This window comes from Sphaerodactylus townsendi, linkage group LG04, assembly GCF_021028975.2.
Source record: "Sphaerodactylus townsendi isolate TG3544 linkage group LG04, MPM_Stown_v2.3, whole genome shotgun sequence".
NCBI classification, from domain to species: Eukaryota; Metazoa; Chordata; class Lepidosauria; order Squamata; family Sphaerodactylidae; genus Sphaerodactylus; species Sphaerodactylus townsendi.
In genome coordinates this window covers 15,676,982-15,690,366 of record NC_059428.1, presented here as the reverse complement: position 1 = coordinate 15,690,366, position 13,385 = coordinate 15,676,982, and the positions used below count along the sequence as shown (strand labels likewise).

The 13,385-nt window shown below is 43.6% G+C and overlaps 1 protein-coding gene across 1 annotated transcript in view; it reads right to left on the bottom strand.

Moving 5' to 3' along the window:
• Positions 1–3,567: 3,567 nt before the first annotated feature.
• The window catches only part of LOC125431257 (autocrine proliferation repressor protein A-like), a 315,545-nt gene continuing 305,727 nt past the window's right edge, over positions 3,568–13,385 (bottom strand). The window contains exon 12 of the mRNA XM_048494024.1: positions 3,568–3,687. Within this exon, the coding sequence (XP_048349981.1) occupies positions 3,568–3,687 (120 nt within the window). The remainder of the gene's footprint in view (positions 3,688–13,385) is intronic.

The following is a 13,385-nucleotide window of genomic DNA, read 5'->3' as shown; positions in this document are numbered from 1 at the left end:
AATTATGGACCCTCCAAGGGGTAGCCCCCATCTCCTGTTAGCTCCCATTGGAAATGGGGGATGGGGGCACCCACTGTGGGGGTCCATAACTTGGCCCCCCTGAACCAAACATTACAGTCGCCGGATCACACTCTGAAATTTGGGTGCCACTACCTTTAAAAACACACCCCCTGCTGGCCAAAATGTAAAAAACCCAAAAAATACAAAGAAATTCAAACGGACCCGAATTTTTCGGATATACCCAAATATTCAGGTATATTCGAATATGTTGTTTGTTTCATCTGGGCATATAAATAATCATATTATCAACTGTTCTGGTGTGCTTTCGCCAGAACTCTTTCTACTGTTCCTGACCTGCCATCAATAAAATCCTTTGAACCTCACAAGCATTTTATTGCCTGAGCGGGGGACTGACAATTTGACACCCCTCCACTTGACATAGCAAATAAAAGTACGCATTGCCCTTTATTGACTTCCAATTCTCAGAGCCAGTCATTCTTTCCCTCTTGTCCCCAGACTTGATGCCTGCCTTGGGAAATTTCTGTGATCTATCCAGAGGCAGAGCTATGAAGGGGCAGGGGGTGCACCACACACCAGGCACACTCCTGGGGGATGGAAAATTCTCCTCGCACCCTCCCCCTTCCTCCTCGCACCCTCCTGCTCCCCTCCCCCACTTAGCTTAGTTTAAAGCATGGGGCATGGGGCAGGGCAGGGCTCAATTTTGCCTAGGGCACCATTTTTCCCATCTATGCTCTGGATCTATCCCTTGCGCAAATCACTATCTGGTTGATGTGGGCATGGTGAAATGTCTCTGCTTTTCATTTCTGTTAACTTTTATCAAAATGTTTGAATTGTGGAGTTTTGCTTACTTTAATTCATTTAATATTTACTGTTTTTCCATTATTATTACTGTTTTTGTTAATTATGCAAAGCTCATGGTGCCTTCTGCCAGCCCTGCCTTAAGCTGGCTAGACGCCAAGGTGCCTCTCATTGTTTTCTGGTATTGGCAAGGTGACCCAAAGCTGCTTTCCTTCTTCTGCCACCCTTCGGCACAGATAGCATTTCCTAGGCCCCTTCCGCACACGCAAAATAATGCGTTTTCAAACCACTTTCACAACTGTTTGCAAGTGGATTTTGCCATTCCGCACAGCTTCAAAGAGCATTGAAAGCAGTTTGAAAGTGCATTATTCTGCATGTGCGGAATGAGCCCTACTTATTAAGTCCCTTTACAGTAACACCACCGGCCAAATTAAGTGTGTACCCACCGGCTTGCTCACTCCTAATATACTGGATGCAAAAGGTGTTAAACGGGGATGTGTTCTGGCCCCAGTTCTATTCAATTTGTTTTTAAATGACTTAGCACCCACTCTCAAGGAAGTAAACTCGCACAGTTTGGGGAACACCCAGTTACCAATTCTGCTTTATGCAGATGACATGGCTCCTCTGTCAAGATCTAAGGTTGGTCTAATGCGTGTCTTAAGTAAGGGTAATGAATACTGCTCCAACAACGTGCTTGAAATAAATAGAGCTAAATCAAAAGAAGTGGTTGTTTCAAGCAGGTTTAATCCCAACACTTGGCTTCTTAACAGCATTGGCCTGGAACAAGTTAAGACATTTAAATACTTGGGGGTTCACTTCCATTTTAGAGCAGATTATGCAAACCACAGAGGGGCAGCTATCAGGGGACGTCAGAATTCTGTTGATGCTGTTGTGCAGTTCTTTTTTTCTAAAGGACATGAATTCATTTAAAAGTCTTCAATGCAAAGGTGACCCATCAACTCCTTTACGGAGTTCCCCTTTGGATTGGTGCTTGGAATATATCTGCAGAGAGAGTCCAACCAGAGGTGGGATCCAGCAGGTTCTCACAGGTTCCCGGGAGTAGGTTACTAATTATTTGTGTGTGCCGTGAGGGGGTTACTAATTGGTTTTGCCATGTGATTTTGCCATGTGATTTTTGCCTTAGTTACGCCCCTCGTCTCAGCAGTAGTGCGCAGAACTTGAAGCAGTCTAGCAGGAGGTGCACCGGCGTGCGTGGCAGCCTGCGCCTGTGTGCATTCATTTCCCGCCTGCATGCATTCATTTCCTGCCCAATTCCTGCCCAGGAATGCCCCGCCCCCAGAATACCTGGCCACGCCCCCATCGTGCCCGGCCCAGCCCCATTGGCACTACACCACAGTTTGAATCCCACCACCATGGGGACCTGTTACTAAAATTTTTGGATCCCACCACTGAGTCCAACCATATTTCTTTACAAAATTTTGGGGGTACCCCACTGTGTTCCATATGCTGTTCTGTGTCTCGAATCAGGACAGCACTTGTTGGAAACCAGAGCATGGATGATTACATTAAAATCCTGGTCTCATCTTTGCTTTAATACTGAGGTCGAAAGCCTCCCCTATCGTGGCACAAGGTGGTCTAGAAAACTTTGTGAAGTTGGTTCTGCTCATTGTGCCCTCAATCTATCTGACTAACAAAAGGAATGGTCATTTCTTTGAATCACTGAGGCTGTTGCCTTAATGGCTGTAGCTCATCAAGCTTGTGGGGCAGGACTTCTTGCCTGTCAGAAAGGTGTGGTCTGGGTCAGAAGTCCTTTGTTCTTCCTCTAAAACTGACAACTTCCCATACCTCCCCTTTCCACATCTTCTAACATACGCAGTGGAACCAGCTGTGATTTCACAAATGTTATGCAAAGAAGACTCAGTGAACCCATGACTGCTTCTTTGAAGATAACTCTTTATTTGCAGATTGTAGCTGTGATCCAGTTCAGCATAGAAACACACAGTGAGGGAATCCTCATTTCCCCCTGCTTTTACAATTCCATTGTGTTCCCTGGGCTAATATTGCCCTACGTGCATGTGATATCTTTCCTTCAGTTGGATAAGCTGCTTCCTATACTAGGGGAGTGGGTGAGATTTGGAATTATTTAAATGACAGTGGGCAAGAGACTCTTCCTTTCATGACAATTTACTAATAAAATATGGTAGAGAAACCCAGTCACTGATATGCCAGCGTCCCTCTAAGTTCTCTCCTTAGCCAAGATGGAGACCCAAGAAAACTGGCATAGACTAGAAAGCTCTGTTCACTGCTCAGAAATCCAGGTTCAAATTCTTGCTGAGCCACAACACTGGGTGGACTTGAGGGAATTTTAGCCCTTGTTGTAACTCTCTCAGCTTAAACTACCTTTCAAGCTTGTTTAGGAGATAGATATCCCCTCTGAGTAAATAACATGATATTGTCAGAAGAACTCTGCCAAAAACTCAGCCGTGCTCCCAGTTTTTACCCCCATAATAATCCCCTGAAGTTTGCTAAGTTGAGAAAGAGAACTGGCCCAAGTTTAGCCAGATTGCTTTCTGGACCAAGTGGGGAATTCGGTATTCAGATCACATCAACACACCAGTTTACACTGTGCTGAAAGCCCATCTGGCCATGTTGCACCAGTAGACCCATGATAACAGCAGGCAGGAAAAAAACCTATTTATTATATCACTTAAGCCACCGAGCTCATCTACCTTCACCAACACCCTTTTGTGAAACAAAAATGACTGGAATAAGATCTCTTGGAGGCAGTCACACTATCATTCCACGGCATCCATCTCCATGGCAGTCAGAACATGGATAAGTATCTGGCATGGTTAGCATCTCCGTTGTTTCCATGAAATGACCAAACTTCCTCTTTGGAAAGACAATCTGTGGATGAAATTGCAGTTTCATTTAGCAGAGAAGATACTTGGGATATGCAAGAGTGGGTATTTGTGATGGAAAGTGACATTGAGTCACAACTTCAACTTCAACTGACCTTCGTTAGGCATATCAGAAAAATTAAACAAAATACAGGACAGAGGGGGGTTTAAACAGGACATAAAACTGGACAAAGCACATAAGGTTGGTACCGAACAGGTGATCAAGCTTCCATTATGTCTTTGACTTGAGCAGTTCTGATAAAAATTCAGCAGTTTTCCCAGTTATCCCGCCATCACTATTATTTAGCAGGTGAATAGTCTTAACTCACTTAAGGTGACCTTGTAGCGTTCTGGAAAGAGTTCAAGTACGTCAAAAGTAGAAAGCCAGCTAGGGAAGTGGTAAGCCCGTTAGATGACGAAGGAACAAAAGATGTGCTAAAGGGTGACAGGGAGATTGTTGTTGTTATGGTAGATTTCACAGCTGCCAGATCTTCAGCTGGTTGTTGGCCATTACAATTCGAACCTCACCCAGAGGCCTAGGAAGTTGTAATGTATCAGCATAGTATTCATGCGGATCCCAGCAGGGCTGCCGTCTGAATTTGACAGAGGTTAATTTTGTCAATTCGAAGATGTGTCAAGTGCTGTTCTAGTGTTTTCAGGATGGCGCCCAGCGTGCCGATTACCACTGGGATGACCTCAGCTGGTTTGTGCCATAGACGCTGAAGCTTGATTTTCAAATCATGATAACTAGTGACCTTCTCATGTTCTTTTTCAATGACCCTGTAGTCACTGGGGACTGCTTTGTCAACGATGGTCACTTTCTTATCCTTGATGATTATGTTGTCGAGTGTATTGTATTTTAACATTTTGTCAGTTTGCATTCAAAAGTCCCACAGGATCTTGACCTTCTCATTTTCCATCATCATCATCATCATCATCATCATCATCATCATCATCATCATCATCACCACCACCACCACCATCATTATTATTGTATTGATACAAAAACAAACAAGATCAATATGCTAGATTTTGTATTAAATCACATTAAATTATTATTATTATGTATTAAATTAATGATGATGATGATGATGGTGATGATGGTGATGGTGATTATGATGATGATGATGATAGAAGCTGAGTGAATACTTTGCATCTGTCTTCACCCAAGAGGAGGTGAGGAAAATTCCTGCACCTGAACCAAACTTCTTAGGAGACGAATCCGAGGAACTAGCGAAGATAGTGGTAGACAAGGAAGAAGTTCCGGCAGCATTTGATAAACTAAATGCTACCAAATCCCCATGCCCAGATTGCATTCACCCAAGAGTTCTTAAAGAGCTCAAGCATGAAATTGCTGATCTTCTCACTTTAATATGCAACTTATCCCTGAAATCCCTGAAGACTGGAACTTATCTCTGAAATCCCTGAAATCCCATGTCACACCAATCTTTAAGAAAGGATTTAGGGGGGACTCAGGAAATTACAGGCCAGTCAGTTTGACATCTGTTTATAAGAACATAAGAAAGAGCCTGCTGGATCAGACCAGAGTTCATCTAGTCCAGCACTCTGCTACTCGCAGTGGCCCACCAGATGCCTTTGGGAGCTCACGTGTTCCTGGTACATTAGTAGAATCTATCATTAAAGATAAAATTATAAATCATGTAGAAAAGCAAGACCTTCTGAGGAAGAGTCAGCATGGCTTTTGCAGAGGCAAGTCCTGTCTTACAAACTTACTAGAGTTCTTTGAGGGTGTAAACAGACATGTGGATAAGGGGGAATCAGAGGACATTGTCTACTTGGATTTCCAAAAGGCTTTTGACAAAGTTCCTCACCAGAGACTATTGAGAAAACTCAGCAATGAAGGAAAAAGAGAAGTCCTCGTATGGATTAAAAACTGGTTGAGAAATAGGAAACAAAGGGTGGGTGTAAATGGGAAGTTCTCACAATGGAGAGATGTAGGGAGTGGTGACCCTGAGGGATCCATTTTGGGACCAGTGCACTTTAACCTGTTCATAAATCACCTGGAAGTAGGGGTGGGTAGTATGGTAGCCAAGTTTGCAGATGATACCAAATTATACCAATTATGTAGGGTGGTGAGAACCGCAAAGGATTGCGAAGAGCTCCAAGTGAGTGGGCTAAGAAATGGCAAATGCAGTTCAATGTAGCAAAATGTAAAGTGATGCACTTAGGGGCAAAAAATCCAAACTTCACATACACACTACAGGGGTCAGTGCTATCAGTCACAGACCAGGAAAGGGATTTGGGAATCTTTGTTGACAGTTCCATGGGAATGTCGGCTCAATGCTTGGCAGCTGTGAAAAAGGCAAACTCTATGCTGGGGATAGTTAGGAAAGGAATTGATAAATTGATAATAAAACTGCAAAGATTGTCATGCCCTTATATAAAGCAGTGGTGCGACCGCACTTGGAGTACTGTGTCCAGTTCTGGTCGCCGCATCTCAAAAAGGATATCGAAGAGATAGAAAAAGTGCAGAGAAGAGCAACAAGGATGACTGAGGGATTGGAGCACCTTCCCTATGAGGAGAGGCTGCAGCATTTGGGACTCTTTAGTTTGCAGAGGAGACGTCTGAGGGAGGATATAATTGAAGTCTATAAAATTATGCATGGGGTAGAAAATGTTGACAGAGAGAAAGTTTTCTCTCTTTCTCACAATACTAAAACCAGGGGGCATTCATTGCAAATGCTGGGGGGAAGAATTAGGACTAATAAAAGGAAGCATTTCTTCATGCAACGTGTGATTGGTGTTTGGAATATGCTGCCACAGGAGGTGGTGATGGCCACTAACCTGGATTGCTTTAAAAGGGGCTTGGACAGATTTACGGAGAAGTCGATCTATGGTTACCAATCCTCCTTGATCTGAGATTGCAAATGCCTTAGCATACCAGGTGCTTGGGAACAGCAGCAGCAGCAGAAGGCCATTGCTTTCACATCCTGCAGGTGAGCTCCCAAAGGCATCTGGTGGGCCATTGCGTGTAGCAGAGAGCTGGACTAGATGGACTCTGGTCTAATCCAGCATGCTCTTTCTTATGTTCTTATGTTCTAAAGCGTAGCAATCTGTCAGTATTACCCAGTATCCCCCCTCCCTGTTCACACAAGGCCTGAACATCTGGTGAGAAAGCTTCATTATGTTTGGTACCAGTGCGTTCCTATCAGCAATTGATTACAATAAGCCACCTGGCCTTCACCCCAGTGATGAGATTAAACCCACCAGCCCGGTCCCAGGAAAGAGCATGCCAAACTCCAGCCAGGGGAAGCCCTAGTTAACAATGAGCAACAATGAAAACATATGCAACAGGTCCAATACATGCATGTGGCTCAGGATCCTGACCCATCCACAGTCTGGGCATAGCAATGGATTAGAGGCTTGTAAGCCTAATTCTTCCAAACACTTTTCAAGTATGGAAACTATATGACTAACAAAGCCCTAAGCCTGTAGGTATGGTAGGAAATGTGGGAGTTAGAGAGAGTCAGTCAACAGATCGTGTCAGTGAACGTCAAGAGGCTTGGTGGCCAGAGTTCTCACAGAAATCTCTCAAAAGCTGAGAGGAAAAGATCCTGACTTCACCAAAGACTAGGTAGCCAAGTGCTGGTGAAAGAACAGAGGGAAAACCCATTCGTGGGGGCAATCCTAGGACCACACGAAGTGCTTGGTAACTGTTGCAGAGGAGGCAGCATCTAGAAATGGGACTGGAAAGTTCCTGATGGTGTTTTAGTATAATTGGCAGGGTCAAGAGAGTGTTTAGAGACACCCCAGGCTTGCTCTGTCCCACCCCAGTGGGAAAACCCTGAAGAGGAAAGGGTGGGTGGTTCAGGATCTTGTTCAGGACTATGTAGGAAAGGTTTGCCCTGAAGGACTTAACTGAGTGTATGAAAGTATATTTTAGAACTGAAACAGCCTTTTTGTGAAACAGCTAAAGTAAAAGTACTAAGATCTGAATATAACATCTAAGTATTCTCTGCCTCAGAAAAAGAACCACTTAAAACCTCTCTGTGCCATCAAATTGAGAAGAACAAGCCTGTAAATAAATTCTTGTTGGTTTGACTGTTAAGAAGCCTCTCAGAGTTCCATTTTCCCTCAAAAAGGTGGCTGCCTTCGTTTCCTGACAGGAATTGCCTAAAGAGCTTATGTGTGCATGTGGGGGGGGGGCGAGTGCCTAGGCTATCAGCAGCCATTAGTGAGCCCTCAGCACTCCCTCCTGCTCGGCCTCTGTGAGTGAGACTGTGCTGCAAATGCATGGCATAAACACATCTGACAGAACTTAGCCCCCTTCCGCACGTGCAGAATAATGTCCTTTCAATCCACCTTCACTGCACTTTGCAGCTGGATTTTACTTTGTGAGATAGCAAAATCCACTTGCAAAACAATTGGGAAAGTGGATTGAAAGGGCATTATTCTGCATGTGTGGAAGGGGTCTAGTATCTGGACAAGGGAAGGAAGAGGGGAGAGAAAAGGGCAAAATATGAGATACTTACCTGAAAGAAAAACCCTCTCCATCCTTTTCCTGGAAAGGTCATTTCTTTCTTGTAAACATTTTTTTTCTGCATGAAGATGACAGAAGAGGAAGACATACAACAACTGAATATTGCCTAGGAAGCTTAATATGTCTACATTTTGCAGATTGGTGTGGAGAGTGGCTCGCTATGTCACAGTGGAAGCAGGGCAGGGGGAGTTTTGCCAACTCAAAAAATGTCCTTGAATTCCAGCCACGCAATGTCAAGTATTCAAATAATTTTCCCAATGCTTACCTAACAATACTTACCTGCTGTTCGCACGGCAGTGCCTCCAAGCCACCGTTTTCCATAAACCTCGCTGGGGAAGCGAGGTTGGAAAATGGTGGCTTCGCGCCGCTCAGGCGGAGCGAGGGTGGCACGGCTGCGAAGCAGCTGCGCCCCCTGTGCGAACGGCTCCCTGGGGACGGCGTTTTTGCCATCCCCAGGGCGCCGTATTCCGCCCATGCGGAAAGGCCTCTGATTCAACATAAGGCAGCTTCAGGTGTTCAAGTGTGTGCTTAAGCTGAAGATATCAAAGGACACCAAGGAGTTGTGCATGCCAGAGAAGTCTTCAGTTGTTCTCTAGCAGTTTAGGCATTTCAAATGCCTTCTTCTTCCACGGCATCTTCTGCAACACCTGCCACCATCTCATGAACACTTGAAAGAGCCTTATCCAGAGTCTACCCATTTGCCTATCAAGGTTAAGCACTATTTTCTATGAGTGGCAGTGGCTGTCAAATACCTTTGGGTGAGCCCTTTCACATCACTTGCTATTAGCCAACCTCCAAGTGGAGCCTGAAGTTCTCCTAGAATTACAACTGAATGGTAGCCTGGTGTCAGAACTCCAAGTATTGAAACAACACCTTGAGGAAAACAAAGGTTTATTCAACTGAAAGATAGCTTTGAAAAAGTCAGACTGACTTTTCCCGTTCATACGGTAGTTTAAGAACACACAAATGGCCCCTCCCATGTGAGCTGGTTTCTTTTCCCATGAGAGCATCAACAGAAATATGCAGACAGTTAGATAACAGCAAAGTCAATTGGAGGTGGCCTTGACCAACACCTGCTAATAGCACGCACAGAACAACGCAGTAAAATACAGAAAACCTCAGACCCCATTACCCCCCGAAACCCAGAAACACAAGCAGTCCCTGCACCCCAATGGCATCCTGACACCTGGGGACTTCAGTTTCCGTTGTGGAAATGGAATCTTGGGAGACCGGACTCTTCATACCAACTCCCCTCTGAGCTCCAACCTGCCCCAACCTCTGTCCTCCTCAAGTATCTCCCCCAAATCTCCAAGAATACCCAAGCTACCATTGAAAGTCCTGCTCACTACCTGACATTTTCTTGAGACCAATCCAAATGCCACAAGAGTCTGGGTTCTGTAGAAAGATCTGTCAGGTTGATTCTGCTCACTGTGCCTCAGTCTACCTTTGTCAAAAGGAATGGTCTTTTCTTTGCATTTCTGAGGCTCTTGCCTTAATGGGCCTTAATAGCAATAGTCAAAAAGCTTATCAAGGTTACGGGGAAGGACTTCTTGCCTGTCAGAAAAGTGTGTTCTGTGTCAGAAGTCCTTTATTCTTTCTTTCAAAACTGCTTCTTGGTGCACCTCCACATCATCGAACATTCATCTAATGTAGTTCAATTCAACAAAGAAATGCACTCTGAGTGAAAAACTGCTTTTCCCCACTGCAAGATGTTTCTTCAGTTTCTTTGCTTTCCTAGGGCTTGTACTTTCCCACATGTATCATGTGTGTTTCCTTCCAAGCGGAAAAAATAATGTCCTTTCCAACAAGGTGAGTTAGATTTGGAATTATGACAATCCCAATGGGTAAAAGCCTCCACTTTCCTTGACAATTTACTAATAAGATATGGCAGAGAGATTTAGCCATGGATATTCCGGCATCCAACCAAATTCTGTTCTTAGCCAAGATGGAGGTCCAAGAAAACAGGAAGGGCAGATCGTTGACTAGAAAGCTGTATTTAGAGCTGAGAAATATAGGTTCAAATTCCTGCTCAGCCATGACACTAAGTGGACTTGTGGGAAGTTATGCCTTCTCTCTAACTAATAAGCAATGTAGATTTGTTTGATTTTTTCCCCCACCACCACTGTCCAAAGATCTATGCCAGTACGCATGGCCATGATCCCAGTTTTAATGCTCACAATGATCATCTGGAGTACGTTAAGCTGAGAGAGAGTGACTGACCCAAGTTCCCCCATAGGTCTTCAGAACAAAGGAGGGAATTCAACACTCAAATCAGTACAAAACACCAGCTGACACTACTTTTATACCCAGACTAGCTACCTTGCACCAGTAGACCTACCATAATAGTAAGCAGGAAATGCCTATTTACATTATTGTTTATGCTATCAAGCTGATCTACCCCCACCCTCTTATGAAACATAAATTGCTGGAGGTTGTAGGGTTTTGGGGTTATGTAGCCATGGTCTGAATATCTGTATTCCTGAGGCTCCGCTAGCATCTTCAGAGATGAGGATGCTAGCCAAACATGCTAGCGAAACATCAGGAATACAGATAATCAGACTGTGGCAACACCACCTGAAACCCTCACAACAAATGCTTCGCAAAGTCCTTTCTGCCAGAGGCCCCTTCCGCACACGCAAAATAATGCATTTTCAAATCGCTTTCACAACTGTTTGCAAGTGGATTTTGCTATTCCGTACAGCTTCAAAGAGCACTGAAAGCAGTTTGAAAGTGCCTTATTCTGCATATGCGGAAGGAGCCAGAGTCTAAACATTTCTTTAATGGAACATAGCATGGTTTTGTCAAGCTGTCCTCCTGCCCTTCCTTGAACCGTTGAAAGGCTCTGATCAGCCAGTGGCCACGCTGACATTTAAGGAAGCTGTTTGCACACTGCACATGATATTTTATCTTTCCTTTTACAGATAATGGAATGAAAGAGATTTTAAACTTAAGTTGTAGCTTTTAATAATCTAACTCAACACTGAGGACCTTTTTTCTGAGAGTGACTTGAACGTTGTTTGACACTTTTTGTGCTTTGACCAGTTTTTATATAGTATTTTTATGGCTTGTTTTAGTGCTGTTGCGTGGTCATTTTATTGTACATTTTATTTACTAGGGCACTTTGAGCAGGCACAATGGAAAATGCCAGAGAGAAAACATGTGTATTTGCTCATCATTCATCCCCAGGACAAGAAAATGCAGAGTGAATGCTTACATTAATACAAAAGACATACATGTATGGATCCTATCCCACTTTAACTGAGCCTTGCAAATCTCTGTATTGTTTCATTGGCACACTGTGCTAAGATCATATTTGCATACTAACAAACATGACATTTGGGAAGCCACAGCAGGGAAGGGAAAGCTGTCCAACTTGCTCTTTCATTCTCTTCTATGAGGGGAGTTCCATGTTTGCAAGAGGCAGAAAAGACAACTGAATTCCCTAATCCCTCCCCAACTGCAGAGACCCAGCTCACAAAGTGATTCGCACATGTAAGTCATTTCATCCCAGAGATTACATTTTTCCAAGGCTGTAATATGCTCTGGCAAGAGGAGGAAGGGGGGAGGGGGGAGATCTCAGAACATCAACATATTCCACTGGCATGTTGTGGAATACAAACTACTCTGTCTTATAAGGCAGCAACATGTTCCCAAATCAGTAGGGTCCAGGAGAAATACCTACCACTTCTCCAACGTCTGTCCGAATCCATTTTACAGGGTTGTTTTGGGAAGAATTGCCAGCTGCTCTCCTCATCCTGAAGTCTCGCCTAGCAGCGGTAAAGACAGAAGATGGATATGTGCTATCTGCTGAGAAAAATACCTGAACAGCGACCACATATCCACTGAAGATCAATGTGATTGGAATAACCCTACCTGGTATTATCAACTGTGCCAGCATGGTGAGAATAGACTCTGTTGACATTGTAGGCAGTCACAGAAATAGTTCCGCTAGAATTTGTCTAGGTAGAGAGAAAGATGTTGGTGAGATGAAAAAAAAACAAAGCTCCATCCACTCTTTAGAAGCCTTTCTAGAAGCCTCGGTGTGTCAGATCAGCTTAGAGAATGGAGTATTAGACTAGCATCTGGGAGTATTAGACAAGCTTAAATCTGCACTCAACTGTGAAGCTTCTAAATTAAAAAAAAGATTTTTTGTTTAAACTTTACAAGCCTCTGATGCCAGTTTATTATTTATTTTCTGACATTAGGGAAAAGATTAATTTGGTGTGTCTACACAGCTGCTAATTTTCCTGTTTGTGAAGTGACTAGTTGAACAACTGAAGATTATTCTTAATGTTTAATTGAATTTATAATAGTGGGAAAAACCTAAAGTGTATCTGCAAAGTTTAAATTAACACATTCACACTACTGCATTAAATCTTGACAAACAAAAGGGCAGCTCAGTCAAAGCATAGTTGACCCTTAGAATTTTGGAGGGAAAAATCTCCTCATGGATCAAGTCAGCAGGAAGGCTTAAGGACATCACTCCCCAATGCGCCCCCCTCCCCCCATGGCAATCATTTCATGGACTTCTGCATGAATAACCTAGTATGGAAAGAGATGCATTAGGATACAGTTAATCTATGACCAGGGTAGTCTGGGGTAAAGTGTAAGAAGTCCTTTAAAAATTAGGAAAGACTATTCCAGGCCAGAAGTACTGGAAGTAGAACCTTGAGCTAAGTAAATAGACTCTTGGTAGAACTCCCAAGTGGCTTGTATTCTTCCATTCACTGAGTCCTCTTCCTGCCTAAGGTATCTTCCTCCATTGTAAGAGGTTAACGTTGGAGGAGATCCCCTGAAGCTTAAGAAAAGATACCAATCAGTTAGCTTAGCCATATATTGTAAGCATATTTTAAGTGAGTATCAATGATTTTCAGATTAATACTGGGTGTACATTTAGGGAGAGCGTGCTTTCCATTATCCAGAATTTTTGGAACTTTCCTTACCTTTCTGGGTCTTTTTAGAGGTGCTTTTGTGCCTGTGAATACCAATCCCCGCCCCCCAATTCCCTCCACCTGAGGCAGCAGGTACATAAAAAGAAGGTGGTCCTTCCATGCAGAAGTTTGGAAGCATCTGCCTCCACTCATTTAGTAAATAAATCCTCTCATTTAGACTGTTTCCTTAGGCCAGGTATAGTTTTTGGTAACAAATTGTATTACTGGTTAGAGTAAGTAGTGTTATTAAATTTTCAGGCAGTAGTATTTTAG